This window comes from Canis lupus, chromosome 6, assembly GCF_048164855.1.
Source record: "Canis lupus baileyi chromosome 6, mCanLup2.hap1, whole genome shotgun sequence".
NCBI classification, from domain to species: domain Eukaryota; kingdom Metazoa; phylum Chordata; class Mammalia; order Carnivora; family Canidae; genus Canis; species Canis lupus.
In genome coordinates this window covers 48,444,554-48,464,660 of record NC_132843.1, presented here as the reverse complement: position 1 = coordinate 48,464,660, position 20,107 = coordinate 48,444,554, and the positions used below count along the sequence as shown (strand labels likewise).

The following is a 20,107-nucleotide window of genomic DNA, read 5'->3' as shown; positions in this document are numbered from 1 at the left end:
TTAAGAGACTACCCAGACAATTCTGACCAACTGGTAGGTCTAGATAAAAATCAAATCAACTTTAATATAATCTTTCTGTGGCTATTTACTCATTTCTCAGGTTTTCCTCCAGAACCAACACCAGTGGAGGAACACAAACCACTACTTCATTTCACCAAATGATATTCTGCAGGGACATGCAAAGCTCCAGCTCTGAGGAAGGGACTTGTCTATGTTGTATGGACAGCTCGAGTTTTCATCACAGTTTACTTACCTCTAGCTTAATTCCTCTCTGCCCTTGTATTTTGCAGTTCTGCTGCTTCCTATATCCCAGGAAGCTGTCATGATGTCATGTTTCCTAGAACCAAGTACAGCCTGGTGGAAAATGGCTGAAGGTGATGTCATTTGACAAGCAGCTTTTTATAAATCTGACTAAATTAAATGACCTTGTACATGTGAAACTGGTCCTGGCCTCACCAGTTACCAAGACTCCAGAACCGATTAGAAGTGAGAAGTTTATTGGAAAGACATGGGCAGTAGTTACTTCAAAGAAAGGGAAGCAGAGAGAAGACTCATGTTACTTCCCAGGCAATTTACCCATATTAGGGAGGAGCAGAGTGAAGCCTGGATGCACAAGAAACTGGAGGCATATTCTAGGTGAATAAGATAAAATTATTTCAGGACGAGTCACAGCTTAAAAGCAGACAGGTCCCATACCAGGAGCATCTAAACCTTCCTGAAATATTTAAGTGGCTCTAACCTGTGGGGTCCTGAGCTTATTGCTGGGGAAGCAAAGTCATCAGATATGGCCCCTGATGTAAAGGGGAAAAGGCAGCCTGAAAAGACAAACCAAAATATAAAATTGTGTATTTGACATTCCAAATGAGACATTCAGACTTAAGTGCCATAGGAGCTCAGGGATAGGAAAGATTACCAAGAACCTGGGGAGTGTGTGTGTGGGAGGGGTGCTTTATATAAAGGGCTGGGACTGAAACATAATGAAAAAAAACTTTGAAAATTTACCCAGCATACACCATGTCCACTGATGCCAAATTTACTTATATACCCTAGAGTGATGCTGCCCAATAGAAGTATATGAGCCATATATTATTCACGTTTTTTTTAGTGGCCACATTTTAAAAACAGATAAAATTAATTTCAATGACATTTTATTTCATCCAACATATTTAAAATACTTCAATTTGTAATCAATGTAAACTTATTCATGAAATATTTTGTATTTTTTCATACTAAAGCTTCAAAAGCCAGGGAGTTTCTTACACTTATACATCTCAATGTAGACTACCTACGTTTCACAGGCTCAAGAGGCATAGAAGTAGCGGTTATCGTGTCAGACAGCATGGACCTAGAGAAACTCTTGTATGTTGAGTAGAAAGAGATGTATACTAGGATATACTTTGAGTTACTGTTTATTACAGTGAAAAACAGGAAATAACTAATGTCCACTGAAAGGGGAAATGGGTAAATAAATCTCGAGCAAAGAAACTGAAACATTGCTTGGTTTCATGTTACATTCATGTCTGCAGTGACCTCCCGGAGCAAGGAGATGGAATGGAGAGAGATATGCATAGATATAAGTTTTATCTTCAATTTTCAATTCTTTGAAAATAAAAATGAATATAGGAAAGTTCATGTATGTTCACTGTGGGTGGCAGGTACATGGGCACTTCTGTGACATTCTTTGCACTTTTCTGTATTTAATAACCTTTAAATAGTTTACAAAACTCATGGAGGATATAGAGGTATAGCAAGGAGTAGGCATTCATAAAACGGGTTCTTTAAACCAAGAGCAGAATAGGCTGGTCCCAAGTCAAGACACAGATGGGGGTGGCAGCTAGACCATAAACTGGTGAGGATGACCCAGGAGGGAGAGAGAAGGTTCCCTGCACATCTCTGTCACAGCCTGAGTCCAATTTGGCCAACTCACTGTGGGCAGGCAGGCGTTGACAGGGGAAATGAGGGAGTAATACTTTGGAAGGCACAGTGATACTTACTGGGTCACTTTTCAACTACCTGGCCCTGGGGTCTCTGGGGTAGTCAAGTTTAGCTAAGCTACACCATACTGTTGCAGTCGCAGCATCTACTCTGTTTGGCCAAACAGCCTTCAGGGCCTTTCATACTAGCCCCTCATGCAAAGGCAAGCCTTACAGAGTATCCTGCAGTCACAAGCAAATGTTATGTTCCCCATTGGGCTTTTCCCAACAGCCCTTATAATCAAGCCTTGTGTACCCCTCAGACAAGGATCTCCACGTAGCGTACTAAAACCTCACTCCTTTTGGTTGGATTGACCAACTTTCCCTTGGCCCAGGAACCTTGAAGCATTCTACCTATGGACCCTAACAAAAGCATGCACTCTGGGTCTAGCCTCTCTGCCTGTATCCTGCCTTGACTCCTAGTGAGACCCCTCTCAAGGTGTACCATGTACCTCTTCCAGGACTGTGAGTAACAACTATCTCAGTTTCTCCTGGGATCTGTTGCTGAACCCCGATTTACCATCCAGCACCCATACTCCACTTAACAAATGTTAATTTAATGTAACAAATGTTAATTTAATGTTATAATAAAGTATTAGGGGGAAAAAACCCCAGCTCTGCTCGGTGGTGGGAAATCTGGGCCCATGGGGGCTTCCAGGGTTAAAGGAAACTAAGGAAGTGAAGAAAAATGTTCAGAGAAGATGCTGAAGATACAGAAGAGTTTGCTGCTTATGAGGGGAGGTTGAGCACACATGGCAGAAGCTCAGGATTGGATCAGATCAAGAAATGCATTGAGCCATAAAGAGGTGAGTCATCGTGGGCTGAAGAGGCTTTCCCTTTCGGCACCAGCTGACCTCACCAGGGATGTGAGGTATGATGGGATTTGTTGTGATCATCAATAGGGTCAAGAGGAGGTAAAGACTGCTTTCAGAGTCTGATTCCTGGATGATTTGCTTGCTGTTATGTTGATTTCAGAATCAACAGTGCTCTTAGATGTCACACTACAGGTCTTTAGATTACTTTCAGATTTTGACTTTTCTAACAAGGCTGTGAGGAGAGATGGTATGACATAACCATCAAGAGTGCTGGGTTCAGGCTCTGAATACTCCACTTTTTATGAAACCTTGAACAAATTAATCTCTTGGTACTTTACTCTTTTTAACTGAATAATGGGGCAATAGTAGTATCCAGAGTTGGAAAAAAGTTTAAGAGTTAATACACATGAAGCACTTCTAACAGTAACTAGCATGTGGTACACACTTAATAAGCATTAGCCATGGACATTATAATCCATTAGCTATAAATTTCCCTACATCTATGATTACCTCCTTAGGATAAATTCTTGGCAATGTAATTGTTGGTTAAGAAGGTGCACAAAATTTTAATGTTTGTAATACAACTTGCCAAAACATACACCAGAAGATACATTAAATCTCCCCTACTGTATCATCAGATACTTGTTTTATTCCCACTTACTTATGTCACAATGCATGACAACCCACCACCCACCCAGCAATCAATTATAGTTGCCCCCTATATACTCATCAACCCAGAAAGCAAGAGTGGTGCCTGGTAATCTGTATTTTAAAGACATTTTCATTTGATTCATAGTCTAGTTTAAAACTATTGTTCTAGAATTTTATCAACCAATAAATCAATCAATTGCTAAAACATTCACTTACCCAACCCCTTTGTAATACCTACATTTTAGACCAGGATCTTTTTGAAACTCCCTTTGGCTTCTAGAACCCCTCTCATACCTCTTTTCCTACTTCTATGTCACCTTTTTTTTTTTTTTTTTTTCCTTCCTTTAGGGAAAAAGAAACTGGATTATTTCATGTAACTGAGAAGTCTACAGTGGCACTGGCTGCAGGCATGTTGTCCAATAGAAATAAAGCACAAGCCATGTAAACTAGGGACCTGAAATAATTAATCAAAGTGCTGTCTCTCTCCTTCCGTCATTCGCTTGGTTGCTCCTATGTGGCCTAATTCTTAGACGGACTCTCCAGTAATCAATGGACTGGCCGTCTTTGACACATCCTTGAGGCTTAACAAGCCCATGTATACCCAGGAATTCTAGAAAAGGAATCTTCCCAGTCTGGGACTAACCCAGCGGCAGGAGTTACTACATCAAACCCAGCAGAGCGCCATATTTGCATTCCCAACATGTCCCTATCTACCAGCTCCTTCTCACATCCAATAGTGCTACAAGAAAGCAAGAGAAATCAGAAGACAGTTGAGAATCAATCCAATCAATCACTGAGTCATGATTTAATGTGCCTAGTCGTTCTCAACTCTGTCCTCTATCCTACCTGCTAGGATCCCAGTTCAGACTCAACATCTCTTGCTCAAATCTTTCAATAGCTGTCTGTCTGGTCTCCTTTCTACATTTTTGCCACTCTTGGATTCCCCCTCTATATATACCCAGATGTAGCCCATTTTCTTGTTTAATGACAAGAAATGCTATGCCAGTAGGACAAAGTCAAAATTTCCTTGCATTAATGTCCACAATAGCCAAATTGTGGAAGGAGCCTCGGTGTCCATCGGAAGATGAATGGATAAAGATGTGGTCTATGTATACAATGGAATTTTACTCAGCCATTAGAAATGACAAATACCCACCATTTGCTTCAATGTGGGTGGACCTGGAGGGTATTATGCTGAGTGAAATAAGTCAATCAGAAAAGGACAAACATTATATGGTTTCATTCATTTGGGGAATATAAAAATTAGTGAAAGGGAATAAAGGGAAAGGAGAGAAAATGAGTGAAAATATCAGTGAGGGTGACAAAACATGAGAGACACCTAACTCTGGGAAATGAACAAGGGGTAGTGGAAGGGGAGGTGAGCAGGGGGTTGGGGTGACTGGGTGATGGGCACTGAGGGGGGCACTTGATGGGATGAGCACTGGGTATTATGCTATATGTTGGCAAATTGAACTCCAATAAAAAAAATTAAAAAAAAAACCTCCCTTGCATGAAAAATCCTCTAAGACCTTCCAGAACTACCTCTTGCCTCCTGATCACCTTGCACAACCAACCTTTTCCTTAAAACCTACTCCCAATTTTGGTTAAATGTGTTCCACTCATTCAAGTACTAATGCTGAAATTTTAGTCATTTTCAGCTCCTTTTTCTACTTATCCATAGCATTCATTTTCCAGGTCCTACATTTCTATGTCCACATTTTTCTCTACCTGTTGCATTCTTACAACCTTGCTCTGCCCAGGCTATACCATTTCTTCCTCCTTCCCAGCCATTTGCAGCATCTTTGCACCCTCCCAGCTTCCCTTCACATGGCCAACATGTATGCTTTTAAACACAAGCCTCACCTAGAAAAACTTCAACAGCTCCTTTTTATCCACTTAATACAAGTCTCCTGGTATTTAAGACTATGATAATGAGTATGGTTCAACATGGCTGATGTGCTGGGCCCTACCCCTGTGCCCCAGCTCCCCACACCAGGCCACTGCTCTAGCTATGCAAACAACCTCAATGCCCCCATGCCTGTTTCTGCTCTTCTATGTAGAATGTTCTCCATTTTGGCCCATAGACATCCTACTCAACCTTAAGAGCCCCAGATTTTTCTTTCATGAAGGCTTCCTAGATTTCCCTAGTAAGACAAAATACTCTGTGCATCCACTGAAGTTGGTCTATATCACAAAAATGATCATGGCCTAATTAATGGAGTGCTTAATGTGCACCAATGTCAGCCCCAATGAAGTGGGAGTTCCACTGCTTATCAGTTCTATATCTTTGATTTCTCATCTACATGTGGAACATCAATACCTGCCTCATCAATACCTATCTTAAAAATGAGATAATATGTATAAAGAAATTAAAACAGTTCCTGGCACATGAGCAGTTACTTGTACCTGGACTTGCTCTGAGCCCTCTCTGAAGACCCCACGTCACATCCCTGTCGCAGCATGTGGTTCTGGAGTCGAACTTCCTGGAACTGAGGCCCAGCTCTGTCACTTACCAGCTGTGTGTTTTTTTGTCTTCGCAGTATGTTTTCCCATCTGCAATACGAGGATAATGAGAACCTACCCAACTGGGCTAATATGAGAATTAAGTAAGATAAATACAGCAAACACTTAGAACAGTGCTTGGCATGAGGAGAGTCCTAGCTACACTTATTAAGTCTGCATTCCCAGAGTCTAGCACAGCAACCGGGGGACAATGTTCAAGAAATGCTGCATTGTACTGAACCTTATGTTTCTCTCTGCAGTGCAATTTATGTAAAGTTCTTCCCTGCATTAAGAATACTGACCCATCCCATCGTAATTTAGGTATCATCTATAGACAACCTCTGTTTATAAAATGTCCAGCTGCTACATTGTCTCATTGCTTGGTGAACCATTAGTGAGGATGATTGTGGGTACAACTCAATTATGGGTAGTTTATTTAGTCTTGGATTGGATTCTCTGAAACTCACAGGGTATTATTGTATACATGTAATTTGATTAATCTGCCTATAGCCTGTCAAGAGAAAGGTACCCCTCCAAAAGAAATGTATATTAAAATATGTTTACATTGATTTTGAGCTAGATTTTTGCAATATATATAAAGATATCATCTAAAAAGATAACAAGGAAGTATTAACAAAAAAACACTAAAATAAACAAGACGTCATCCTCTCATTTCTAGAAATGCTTTGCAGTATTCTATTTCTGGATGTAATGAATTTTTTAAAAAACCCATGAAATATCTAATCTATACTGACAATTGGGGCAGGATGAGATACATTGCCTAATTCTCTGAATTTTATTTTGGAGTTTGAGTTATCATAAAGCTTCAGAAGGAAGTTACTGTTGATAATTGAGGGAGGCAGCATGTAGAGGAGCAGCCAAGACAGCAGTTCCTACCAACAATGACCCTGTTGAAGAAGCATGTATACTCAGATGTTGAGAAAAAAGGTAAAAGAAAGAAAAACAGATTCATTATAAATATTCAAAACTTTAATAACAAGTTTCTCAACCTTAGCACTATTGACATTTGGGGCTGGATAATTCTTTCTTGAGGGGTGCTGTCTTGTGCATTGTAGGATGTTCAGCAGCATCCCTGCCCTCTACACACTAGATGCTATTGGCACCCCTTGCTAGTTTTGTACTTTTCACAACCAAAAATGTCTCCAGACATTGTCAAAATTCTCCCAAAGGGAATGACTGCTTTGATGGGAAAAAATTAGTAAAAGTATTAGGTGGAAGATTTTACAGATTATTTAAATGTTCCCTATTTTTAAGTATTTAAAAAGAACCCGGGACCATGGTTCTGACATATATTGGCCCCACTGGTCCTCTGTGTGGAATGGGGTGATGAAGGTAAAGGGGTGACATGGAAAGATGTAGCACAGCAACTGGGGGACATCCTAAAGCTAAGGTGCCAGCTGGCCTTTCAACCAGCAAATCTGTAGAGCATGTAGAGTTACAGCACACTTAGACTTTGTTTTAAAGGAGATTATAATCTCATGACAAATGACTTCTAGTGTAGTTCACACCTGTTGCTTTTTCTGTTTAAGAAACACCTGGTTGATGTTTCAACAGAGGCCATTATAAAGAAAGGAACAGACAAACATACATCTCATTTCTTGTAGTACTTCACTGAAGTCATTTTGGGAAATTAAGTTAAATTAATTGCCTGAAGACAAGATTCCCTGGTCTTCCTTAGCAGGATACCCCCTGTCCCAGATTCTCTTTATAATGGTAATAGAGATGCTGAAATTGGGATAAAAACTTTAAAGTTACACATAATGATAAAATTAACTTTTAATGCTGAAAAAAAAAAAATACTTCCCCATACTGCATTAGTAATATTTGTTATTTTGAAGTATAAGGGATGAATAAATAAAGGAACAAATAAGTCTCAGACAATGGGGTACTCCAGGCAGGGCTTTAATCATATGCTAAGTAATAAAAAGAACTGGCAGTAATGTGCCCAATGATTCCTATTTCTTTAAAATTAGAATGTGCCTAAAGATTATCTCCCAACTGAACTACAAACAGGTATTTTATCTTCCTATCATACTTTATCAACCCTGTATTTCTGAAGCCGCTCATGGTTTCCTCTGATGATGTACGCACCTTTATTCATATTAGGTGTTCAGAGTGTGTCAGGGTTAAATACCTATTTAGCAACAGGAAAATGTCAGAATCATAGGACAGCAGCAGGAACCAGTAGACACTGCCTATAAAGAAATGAAGCTCTTGAAATAAATGCTGGGATAATGACATAGTCTGCTTTGATTTCGGGTATGACCTCAAATAATCAACTCCCTTTGCCCTCTCCCAAACCATTGAACCCACTTTAATCACACAAATCTTAATTTATAGGAAGAGTTTGCTATTTGTTGAAAAATACATGTACTCTAAAATTCTAGGAGCCACTTTTATTAAAAAGTAGTGGTTTCTGTGTGACACACTCATACATGCAACACACAGCTCTGCTGACACGGAGGCAACCTGGCAGTTACACTGCAATCCTCATCAGTGGATTTCCATACTTGCTAGGGGTGGTCCAGGTCACTCACTCAATTCCTCCAAGTCTTACCTCAAAAATGGGCATAAATACCTGTCCCTTCTTACCTGACATAGTGGTCCTGAGGTTCATGAAAGGAAATGTGGTTGTCAAGAGAAAAGGCATTGTTCCTACCAGTGCTGTGGCACAACTGCTCTCATAACATGCATGTTAGAGTCCAATTCTTTCAGCTCAGTCAGGGTCTTTGTTCATACCTTACAGAGAGCTGGCCGTACTGTGTCCCCTGCTGTTGAAATGTGAATACATTAGATTAAGAGAGTAAGAACTATACTAGACACAATGCCTCTTTATAATGAAGGTAAAACTGGCATAAAAATTTAAAAATCTTCCGAGGAAGGAAGTAAAACTCATCCTAATCAGAATTTCTTGGCCTTGGAACTTCACCTTCTGTTTCGTTTTGGTTTATTTACACTACTGACACCCTGAGCTCTCAGTGCCCTGGGTCCCTGGGATCCAATCTCTTGTACCTTCTCTTCATGTTTTCCCCCAAGCAACACAAAAACCCCCTCTGATTAATGTGAGAAACTTAATTAACTGAATGGCAGCTGAAATAGACTCCAGAAGGTACTGACCTTTTAACTCTTACGCTACTTGTTTCTGACTGCAGTACAAGCCTTGGACACCCTTGAAAGGAAGGCTGTGCATCTCAAATCAGATTTGTTTCTTTTTCTTTTGGGGGAAGGGTATGGTGGTAGTTATAGTAGGGAGTATAAGGGATGGAAAACATCTTATATTCTCATTAAGGTAAAAAGGCATGTTCGTTCTCCAACAGAATGGTTCTCAGGTACAGAACTTACTCGTTTTCTCTCTTTTGAATTCTTAGAATGTCAATTCATAACTCACAGTTGATCTTCAACTGATATTTGAATTCAGTCACCTTGCTTCGGACCTGTCAGGCTGACAGGAAGAAAGGTCTCCTCAGACCTGAGATCTGTCTTTAGCTGGTCTCCCTGAGAACATTCCTCAGAGGCTTGGCTATGTCTATGAATCCAAATCCATCATTTCCTTGGCCTCCAAGACTACCAAATGATGACTGTATTCCTGGGTTTGGGGCCATACTTTTTAATTAGTATGTAATATTTTCATACTGATGTCCTAGGATGCCTTAATACTATTTCTATAAACCCACTGATTCTGGGTTTTCCATTTTTTTTTAAAAGTGGCTGTCACAATCTACCTTATTTCTTAATGCTGGGCAACTGAGAAAAGATACAAGATATAAAATCCATCTTAACCAAGAAGTCCTTTCCATCAAAAGTTGTGAAATTTTCTGTCCACATTTTTGGAGATTACCTTTTGAAATTAAATTTTCTAAAATACTATTTTTTAATTTGAAGAATCTTGTTTCCAAAAAGTAACTTTCTCACCAATTCAAGTAATCACTTTGCCAATTATTCTTTTATTTGTATTATACACATCAAATTTTACAGAAAAAAAGAACCCCTTATTGTTAAACTCTAATTACATGTTTTCTTCTGATTCTTTTCAATGTAGACACCTAAATTTTTACACAAATATAATCAGTACATAAAATGTTTTAACACTTTTTAATCTCATTTAACATTTTTCATACAATTTCACATATATCAATATCATTTAATGACTACGTAACAATCTACAACAGCAATACCAATACATCATAATTTACTTATCCATTTCCCAATTACTAGACTTTTTAAAAACCCGTATGAATGGAGTTGCTAAAAGTATCTTTGTTCATGTAGCTTATTTTCTCTTCTAAATATTTTCCTGGGTGTATGCTGCTCAAAATGACTTCATCTAGCCAAAAAATAAACTGGTTACAAAGCTCCTGTTATATTCATCTAAATAGTTCTTTTAAAAATTACTAAAATAATATTGCTGGTAGAAACACATGAGCTTTAAAATGTTAATAGCATAAACTACGTCAAAGTTGTTACAATTTGTATTTTTAATACTAGGAAACCTGAATATCATTTCAAGAATTGACTTTTATTTGTATCTTCTCATGTGTACTCTATCCTTTCTTAAATTTGCTTCATAAAGAGTAGAAACTTTATGGTTTTGCATCTCCTTTTAAAAAAAATATTAAGCACATTATCCATGTAGAATGCAAGTAGCTTTTTTAAATCCAGTCTCTTCTTTTTTTATCTTTTTCCTATTTAGTGTCCAATTTTCATTTTTCTTTAGTTGATTTCACCTTCCTTGCCAATATTTTTCACTGCCATAAAGCTCCTTTAGTAATACTGGGATGAGAATTGTAGTATTTTTATTTTTACCTTTAAAATCAACATTTTAATTCATACAGAATGAATTGTCTTATCACATGTAAAGTGGGCCTAGTTCTTTTTTTCATACGGACATCCAGTTAGTCTTTCCACCCGGTAGTTATCACATAATTATTTCTTTCCAACTGGTTTATTAGTCTTAAGCTTCCTACATAGCATAGTATATTTAAAAAGGTTACTTTAGGATTTAAAGGGCAAGACTCTCATTTTTTTCCTAAGTTAAAAAGATAAATCTATCTTTCCTTACCTATTTTCTTGATTTGCCACAATTCTGTCAAATTATATAAAATATCAGTGGGAATGTTAAGCAGAAGTGTAGTAAATCTACCTATTAATGTCACCTAGTGGCATTCCTTTGGATATGATTTCAAACACATTACATAACAATCTTCACAAAAATTCTATTTCAAATATCATTTGTTTTACAGATGGTGCAATTATTTTGATAGGTTCAAATCTTAGGATATAACCAATAAAACCACTTTGCCATTTTAAAAAAATGCGTAAATATTAATACCAAGTCATGACTTCTCTATTTTCAATAAGCTGTAAATTACTTAAATCTTGGTTTCATTTTCCTCACATATAGAAGAGCAACAAAAGACTATTCATAGCTTATTTTGGCCTAGTAACATCTGTGTATTTTTAGAACATGTTGTTCAGATTAAAAGATAGGTTATTAAAAAGCATTAGTTAAAATTTAGCCAAATTCTGCTTTCCGTGAGCTCCTTACCTCTAAAGTGTATTTATTTTTAATTAATCCTAATCTTCACATTTCCTGATCTGAGAATAAGCTGAAAGACTGGAGTCTGTCTACTCTGCTTCACTGGCAACACTGCATGTTGCATAAGCATATGCATAAGCAGCACCTGCATTCTTCTAACAGTTAATGTTAGCGGAAGGACTTCAAAACTTGGATCCCAATGTTGGCTCTTCTACATATCAGACCCTGGACAATTACTAACACTCATCTTTACTCTTTACCTCTTCTTTAAAAATGTATTCAATACTATCAGCCTCAAAGCGTGGTTGAGAAACTGTAACTAGAAAGCAAAAGTGCCTAGCACATAGTAAATGCTCTCTTCCAGAACAAAAATTAGCTCTGGAGGGCTCCCTTCTATAGGATTACCATTCTGAGGAACGGAAAACAGGAGACTTAAGGGGGCATTTTACCTCTTCTGACAACTCCACTGGAGTACAACAGTTTTGACTTCTGCTGGTTCTGGAAAAAAAGGGTTTTGTTCTCTAGATAACAGCTGAGAGGCAGAAGTGATCACAGAGGCACTTACCTCACTAGTTTTGAGGTGGGACAAAAAGGAGGGGACATGGTTAAATCCTCCTTTGATTGACTACTACCCCTTATAGTCGGTGCTGTAATTAAAGTGGTAGCACCAACAAGGTGATATAACTCACACTAAGAAACCTTGGGAAATCTATGGATGGCTTTGAAAAGCCATTGGTATCCCAGGTTAGAAATGCCTCACTCCATTTCTTCTTAGGAATTTCAAAACAGCCAACCTGAGGTACCTTTTCTTGGGGAAATATATATATATATATATATATATTTTTTTTTTTTTTTCTTTTTCTCTTGACCTGAATTAGTTGTTGGAAGTTCTTTTCTTTTAGGTGCCAGCACAAGGCTCTGCAGGAATTTTCTGAAGTATTAAACCAGAACTAACCTTACCCTTAGATTTCCTTTGGGACAAACTTTCCAAGAATGAGCTCTTCAATGACTAGATGAACTGTCCAACACTTTTTGTAATACAGAAGACTGGTGGTGTCACTGCCCTGCTGCTTGTAAGGGTCAAGTAGGGGAACTGAACTGCACAATGTGTTGTAAACACTACACCTTCACAAATAAAGGATCATGCAAAGCTAATCTTTTAACACTTGGCACTTGCAGAAGTTGCTATTGCTACCACCATGTCTGTACATTTGTATTATATACAAAAGACCCACATAATTTATTCTGTGTGTTTAACTATTCAGACATGGTAGCAACTGTAATAATTACAAAAATAACTAAACTATTCCTTAGATATTATTGTTTTTATAGACTAATAAATCTGAAGATCATTAGCAGACATGTATTACCTCCCAGTACGCACAGTTGCTAATTTGGAACCCACACTTATATACTCAATACTAAAATAGAGCTAACCTTGTCCAATAATCAATCAATCAGTTGCTGATAAGTTAACAAGATCCCGTGACTGAATGTCTCAAATAGAAGTAAAGACAACATCTGCATAGCATTCATCATATAACCAATTCTTATTAATCACATAGGAAATGGTTCTTTAAATGAAAATATTCTGATGTCAGGATGAAGGCCCAAAAGAGCATTTCCAGCTTGCTCCTTTCTAGTTTTGAAGGTGGTTCTCTGGGCTTTCTGGGTTTTTATTTTCCTCAGAGGAGTCTGGTTTGGCCATGATTATATTATTGGTTCCAAGAGCCTCAGGTTGCTTATCATCACCATCAAAGATTATATCTTCTGGATTTGGAGGTGGGGGGCAGAAGTCTTCATTGGGAAAGATCTCCTGGAAAAGTGTTTCAGCTTGCTTGACTGCGTGCTCATTTCCCAGTCCGCAGTCAGGCCCAGAGCAGACATAAACATTGGAAGGTAAGCCATTGTATGAGCTTCTGCTGATTCCCGAGGAATCTCTCATATTAAAATAAAGAGCCCACAAGAGTCTTGGCTTTGTGAGTTCTTCCTTGTCTATTTCTGTTTCAGTATATGGGGTGAATAATTTCTTCACTACTGACTCTAAGTCTTCTCTTGCTGTTTTAGAAGATGAACAGGTCAGATGTACCAGATAGGTGTCTTTCATGCATGTCATGGTTGAAGAACATAATTCAGTGACACGAACAGCACATGTTCCTGATTCCATTGGAGGCACTATCAAAATGGAAATTTGCTGATCTGAATCTGCCTTCTTGAGTATAGACTGATCTGTAATGAGCACTGCCCTGGAGATCTGCTTATATTGCACATTTGAGCATGTTTCCTCAGAAAGGTAACTATCCTCCACAATAAAATATTTAGCATTTATTCTTTGATCTAAGTGATCTATAATTGCTTTACATCTTCCAGATTCTTTGTCAACTATAAGGCATTGAACTTTATGGCGAAGACAATAGATTCCACCAAAAACTGCACACATCCTGCAGAAACACTGGGGAATTTCTCCTTGGCCATACAAGGGAAATAAAAAGGGAGTGTTGCCAAACCGTCCAAGACACCGAAGGAAGTTTTTAGTTGCTTTAAGGCCATCTATTGTGTTGCAAGAGGACTCTGTCATTGCAATTGAGTGCAGCACAAAATGTTGGAGGTTGGGGGTTAATTTTTTAGTTTTTAAGTAATCTGAAAATGAGCAATGCACAAAAGCTTGGTATTGATCAGGATGTTGTTCATAGTCTAAACAAAATGTAAGAAATTTCATCAGTATCCTCTTTTCAACCATAGTGAGTTCTTTGCTATTAAAGACATCTGCTCTGGAACAAGGCACCTGTTCTACTTTTCCCTCGCGAAATGCAAGAATCCTAGTGACGTTTTTAAATTCTGCATAACGACTAACATTTGATTTGATTAAAAGATCGATTAGCAATCCTTGAGAATACAGCAGCTTTGATACCAAATCAATATTAAATCTCCTGCCTTCTTTAACTATTTGAGAGTAAGTAATCCTATTTCTCTTTGGTTGATCAGTGTTATCTTCCTCTATAGGTTTGTTTTCATCTTTATCTCCACCTGAAGCTGTGTTTATACAGGTTTTATCTCCACAATATTTTTCTTCTGCCAAGATGTCCTCTACATCAGTTACTTCTAGTGAAATCTCTTCATCACTTTTTGGAGTGTCTTTGGCATGCGTTTCAGAGCTAGTAACATGTAATGAGTTTGTTTCTTCGGACAAGCACACAGAATCCAGAGGTTTAGATGTTACTGCGGAAGGATTTTTCTGCAGAGCACTGATCTCTTCAATATTGTCATCCATATCCTGACTGGCATAACAGAAAACTTCTATGTGTTCAATGGTTTCATCCTTCTTGCGAAGAGCAATGGCTTCTTCTGTTTCATGCACCAGGCCTTGCCATGAAGCAGTGTTTTCTTCTGCATTGTCACCGTTTTGCTGATGCTCCTTTAACCAGGAGAGCAATCCCGAAAAGCTGAAACTTGCCCAGTTTCCTCCATAGTAACTTCTTGAATCAAGATGAAGAACTCTCTGACCACTTCTTGAACATGCAGCTGCCAGGATGGATTCAGGTAGACCTGTCCCTATTATGACCACATCGAACTCTGTGGGAAGACTGTCCGCCATTCTGGGAGATAAAGGGTCTGGTGACAACCGTCGATAAAAGAAATGTATGTGAGTCAAGGCTGAGGGCTCAGCGGAGGTGTGAATATGCTGTAATAAAATCTCTCCTTGTGATACTCCAGTTCATCCCAGAAGTCCTGAGGTTGCAGGTCCTAACTGTTTAACAGTTACCCTTTCTTAATATTGTTTTCCTTATAAGTCAGTAGCATAAAAATAGGTAAGGTATATCTAATCACATCTGAGAACACTAAAACGGATGTGTGGTTTTCATTCCTGCATTTCATCTTAGCAGTAAATGTCAAAATGCATCACACATGCATTTGTGACTGGAACTCTTCTCTGAAAGAAGAAAATTCAAGAAAGAATACAGTTGTAAACAATATTAAGAGAAAAATAATTTCATGCAACAGCAATTACAATTACTCCATTGGAGTCTGACTTGCTATCAAGACATAAGCCTCTAGGAAAGCAAGTCATTAAATGCTTTCTTACATATTTTCTAATTTCTCAAAAATGGACAAAAGAGATTTACCCCCCAAAACACGCAATAATGAGGAAGGGACATCATGATGTCCCATTAAGCAAAGGATTTCCATAATATAATTCTGTAACTTTTGCTTTTAATAAAATATTTGAACAAACTATACAGAACTGTGAGCTTAGACTGTAAGAAATGTGTGGTTCCGCCGTGTTTATGGAAACAGACTACATACTATGTGCACATTGTCATGATGAGGAATATTTCTGCAGCCAATTTAGCCTGTGGGTGATTTTAGAACAGTTGAATGAAAGATATTTCCATGCCACAACCACCCTTAGGATCTCATGGTAGCATCATGAGACCATTTCAACTGAATTAACCAGCCAGATTATTGCAAAAGGATTAATTCATTAAAACAACTGGCATTTCGAGATATTTAGGTGCAAACAGGTCTACTGAAGGAAATAGGCATTTTTAACAAATCTTCATATGAATGTACATATGCACATGTATTTTTTTTAGGTTTAAGTTAAAACAGAAAATTCCTACCTTTGTAAGTTAAAATATCTTAACATAAAAAATACCTACTTCTCAAATCCAAGAGAAAAAAAAATCCAAGAGAACATAGGGTGACTTGCATTTTGCCAGACTCTGGCTCTATGACCTTGAATCTCTGTATCCCAAGATAAAGGCCTGTCTCAACATCCTCTGCTAAGATTAACACGTTCTTTGCTGTTTTTTGAAGGGATAGGACGTAGCAGTGTAGAAAGGCTCTCCTGTTAACTTCTGGCATAATACTGGTCATATACCACACACACAACATTTGCGTGGCACTAGGGGCGGCTAGAGGTGCAACAGATAAAGGGGAAGGGGGCTTGAAAGGCATACTCACCTGAAAGTCTTTAGGCTAAAGCACTATACACAGCAAGTGACGGGCACCTATCAGCTGTCATTGTGCAGTTAAAAGGGAGAGTTCTTGGAACTCTATTTTTCCCTATTATCACACTTGCTGAAATCTAGATCAGTACTACCTGGGCCTGTCTAGGGTAAGATGATGAATTAGCCTGGACATCTGTAAAACCATTCAAATGAAAGTTGGATTAAATTGACTGGCTCCCTGAACAAACTGACTGGTCAGCTTAAGTGAAATGGCCATCTTAAAAGTCCTGTCTAGTCAAAGCCTCAGCCTCAAGAATATCAGAGATTCTACTTGTTTTCAGCATTCCCTGAAAAACCAGGAATTGAGCACTGAATGAGGCAGTTGCCTGGCCTCCCCATACACATATGTAAGTATGTCTGCATTACTTATCTTGCCTTCTTCTAGCAGGGTGTGCGGAGGAAGACAGAACCCAGGAAGGTATACAAAGAAATGTAACCGCAGCATGGGTTTATTCTTGGCTTAGGAGATAGAGCAAAGGATATAAACCGTAAGTGCAAAAACCAGGCACCTTCTAACCTACAGATGTCGAGTCCTCAAAATACTAAGCACATAGGACAGAACAATCTTAACACTTAGCTCACTCTTCCATACAAGAGGTAACAAAACTGAACAAAACTGATAGCAAGAGAGATTAAGTGACTGGGAAAGTCCACACAGCAGGTTAGCCAGGTGATGGAGTAGAACCCACTCTCATGTCATCAGACCAGTGCGCTTCCCACCTGATGGGCAGCCTCTCCAGGAACCTCTGGAACAAGCAGCCTCTTTGAAATTTTCAAATTTCATCCTCCTTCAACACTTCACGGTTGGCTAGTTCTTGTTCAGGGATAACTACAGGGGAAGCATCTTCCCTTTCTTCAACTATAACCCTTATCTGGAAGCACAATCCTTGGAATTTACTTCAGGCAAAGAAATTCTTAATCTTGGCTAAGCACTTTTCAGTTCCTTCATAATCCCGCTACTGACTTGTTTCCCAGGACTTAAACAAAGTCTTTGAACCTCTTACCCCAGAGTTTCCACCTCTAATTTAAAAACAGGGATAAAGTCATGGTCGAAAGCAGTAACTATATGCCCAGAGAAATAGAGAAACAGAGCAATTGTCAGGCAAAACACTGTGTGGTGAGCATTTCTAGCAGTCTTGGAAATCCCTTCGGACTAGGATGGGACTGAGCAGGGAGGAATGAAGGAGGAGGAAGCAATGGAAGGAGACACAGCAGCAGAATGAGGTCACAGAGGCAAAGATGAGGAAGAGGGTGAATGCTGGTCCTAATAAAGAAGTCAACATACCCTTGTTTTTAAACCCCCAGGCACAGAGTCCAAATAGAAACAGAACTGCCCAGCACAGAAAAAGCACTTCTTGGAAATACCAACTTTCACTTCTGTGATCAAACACTTGTTGCCCACCCCAGGGAGCATTACTGAGGACACTTCAGGTCTAAGCTTCAATCACCCTCCGTAAATGAAAACTTAGCCCTGCCTTAAAAATTGCCTGACAGGTATTTTAAATTAATGTAGAGTATAAGCACATAGCCGTCTATATCACCACCTACATACACTTAGAAACCCCACCCAGTTTCAAATCTTTGTATAAACAAAATTCTCAGATTGCTTACGGGGGGGGGGAGTAGTATTAGAATATTAGAATCAATGAGTCAATCAAATAAAGGAAACCATGATTTCTATGACATTTTTTCTTTCCTTCAAAATACCAAGAATGAATTATAACAAATATCATCATATTTGGGTTTGCCACAACATATGAGGTTGGTAAGACAACTTCCGATAATGCTACATAGGTTTTGTTCTCAAATACGTGCTAAGATAAAAGCAGTAATAAATTAACATTACATTTCAGGATTATTTTTTTCAAGGAACTTTAAGACCTGAGAAATACACATCCCTATTTCACATCTTGTGCAAATTAAATTCCTGGAACACGCACAGAAAGCTAATTCCCAAGCTTAGAAAAAAAAAAAAAAATCACACTTTCAATGATACATTGAGTGGATCATCCTTCAAAATGTCAAGTCTCAGTGAGACTTGAACCTTCTACAGGATCAGGACTATTTTGAAACAAATTTTCAATTAACAAACAAGTTCTACTTTAATGAAATCTCCTGGCTGCACAGCTAATTATCTGACCATCTAGGGTGGGATTTTCTGCTGTCATCTCACCTTAGATTTCGGGTGTGCTGGAACCACTGAGGAGGAAAATACAGTAAAAAACGGCTTAGAGGCCACATGCCGATTTGCACTCTTGAGACCTGAATGAAGCGCTTTCACTTCCTAGGAAGCATTCAAAGCATTCAAATGAGCAAAATTAAAGAAAACAAAATTACACACTGCCACTCTGCCACATTTCTACTTCTCATTTTAGGACAACAAACAGTATCGAATTAGATCTCTTCGCATCACCCTCTCCAGCTTTCATGAGTTAGTCACTCTTTTCCTTGAATCTGTTGACTCTACAGCCCCTCGTTTCTTTCATCAAAGTGTAAAGCCGCTTGTTTCGTGCCCTGTCGAACTGTATCCGGGGATGAAAACAGAAATGAGATGAACTGGACAGCGGATGGAGGGCGACGGGCAGGACCTGGGCCGAAGCCGGGCTGGGGGTCCAGGGGGGGCCGCGGGGAGAGGAGTGGCCCCAGGGGCGGGGGCGACGGCAGGGGCAGTCGGAGGGAGGCAGGCCAGGCAGCGCGGGGTGGACGAGGGCGGGGGAGGGCCGGGGAGGGCCGGGGAGGGCCGGGGAGGCCGCCCGCCGAGGAGCAGGAGCGCAGCGGGACGGGCGGCGGGGGACGCGCAGGGAGGGCGGCGCTGCAGGGAACGCCAAGTTTCCGGGGAACGCTTCCCCCCCGGCCCGACTCACCGAAGAGGCTGCTGCTAAACCCGTCCCACACGCAGCCCACGGAGTCCCAGACCCAGCCGTTCCTCAGACAGGACACGAAGGTAAAGGTGACCCCGAAGAGGGACACCAGCAGGTCGCTGAGGCTGAGGTTGACCAGCAGGAGGTGGGTGGGGGTGCGGAGCCGCTGGAACTTAGAGTAGAGGACGAGCACCAGCAGGTTGTTGCCGACGCCCAGCAGCCCCACGGAGCCGAGCAGCAGCGCCAGGCGCTCGTAGGTGCCGGGGCTGAAGAGCGGCGCGGGGCTCAGCGTCCCCGCCGGTCCCGGTCCCTCGGCGCCCGCGGCCCCGCCGCCCTCCCAGTGGCCCTGGCCGCCGCTGCGGTTCCCCGAGTACATGGCCCGGCGCCGGCGCGCTCGGCGGAAGAGGCGCTCAGCCTCCCGCGACGCCCGCGGCGCGCTCCGCACTGGGTGGGGCTCCGGCTCGGCAGCCCTCTCGGGCCATTGTGCGCGCCAAGACCGCGACGCGTCGCCCGGGCCCGCCCTCCCCCGCCCCTTCCGCCCGCCGCGCCCCGTAGCCCCGCCCCCTCCCCCGCGCGCCGCGTTCCCGCCGCTCCCCCCACCCCAGCGCCCCCTCGTAGCCCCGCCCCCTCCGCCCTGGGCGCCCCCGTAGCCCCGCCCCCTCCGCCCTGGGCCCCCCGTAGCCCCGCCCCCTCCCCCGCGCACCGCGTTCCCGCCGCTCCCCCCACCCCAGCGCCC

General features: G+C 40.6%; 3 protein-coding genes across 6 annotated transcripts in view; 1 reads left to right on the top strand and 2 right to left on the bottom strand.

Annotated features, from left to right (window-relative positions):
• Positions 1–19,865, bottom strand: part of OPN3 (opsin 3) — a 46,029-nt gene extending 26,164 nt beyond the window's left edge. The window contains exons 1-2 of one of the 2 annotated variants that reach the window (XM_072830422.1): positions 19,375–19,865; positions 15,291–15,429 (exon numbers count right to left, since the gene is read on the bottom strand). In XM_072830422.1, coding sequence (XP_072686523.1) covers positions 15,389–15,429; positions 19,375–19,747 — 414 coding nt within the window. In that variant the 5' untranslated portion in view covers positions 19,748–19,865 and the 3' untranslated portion in view covers positions 15,291–15,388. Of the gene's footprint in view, positions 1–15,290; positions 15,430–19,374 lie in introns of those variants that run through there. The other variant, XM_072830421.1, reaches the window with a different exon arrangement.
• On the bottom strand, positions 5,840–15,369 carry CHML (CHM like Rab escort protein). Of its 3 annotated transcripts, none has more exons than XM_072830407.1 (4): positions 12,936–15,369; positions 8,555–8,733; positions 8,054–8,157; positions 5,840–5,992 (listed from the first exon to the last, which is right to left on the bottom strand). In XM_072830407.1, the coding sequence occupies exon 1, from the start codon at positions 15,091–15,093 to the stop codon at positions 13,138–13,140; it is 1,956 nt and encodes a 651-aa protein (XP_072686508.1). In that variant the 5' UTR covers positions 15,094–15,369; the 3' UTR covers positions 5,840–5,992; positions 8,054–8,157; positions 8,555–8,733; positions 12,936–13,137. The 3 variants fall into 3 exon arrangements, with proteins under 3 accessions (XP_072686508.1, XP_072686509.1, XP_072686510.1); XM_072830408.1 differs by having other exon boundaries at positions 5,846–5,992; positions 8,555–8,730; XM_072830409.1 differs by lacking the exon at positions 8,054–8,157 and having other exon boundaries at positions 5,846–5,992.
• WDR64 (WD repeat domain 64) overlaps positions 19,261–20,107 on the top strand; it is a 143,680-nt gene continuing 142,833 nt past the window's right edge. Inside the window, exon 1 of the mRNA XM_072830405.1 lies at positions 19,261–19,454. The gene's annotated coding sequence lies outside the window, so the exon portion shown is untranslated. The remainder of the gene's footprint in view (positions 19,455–20,107) is intronic.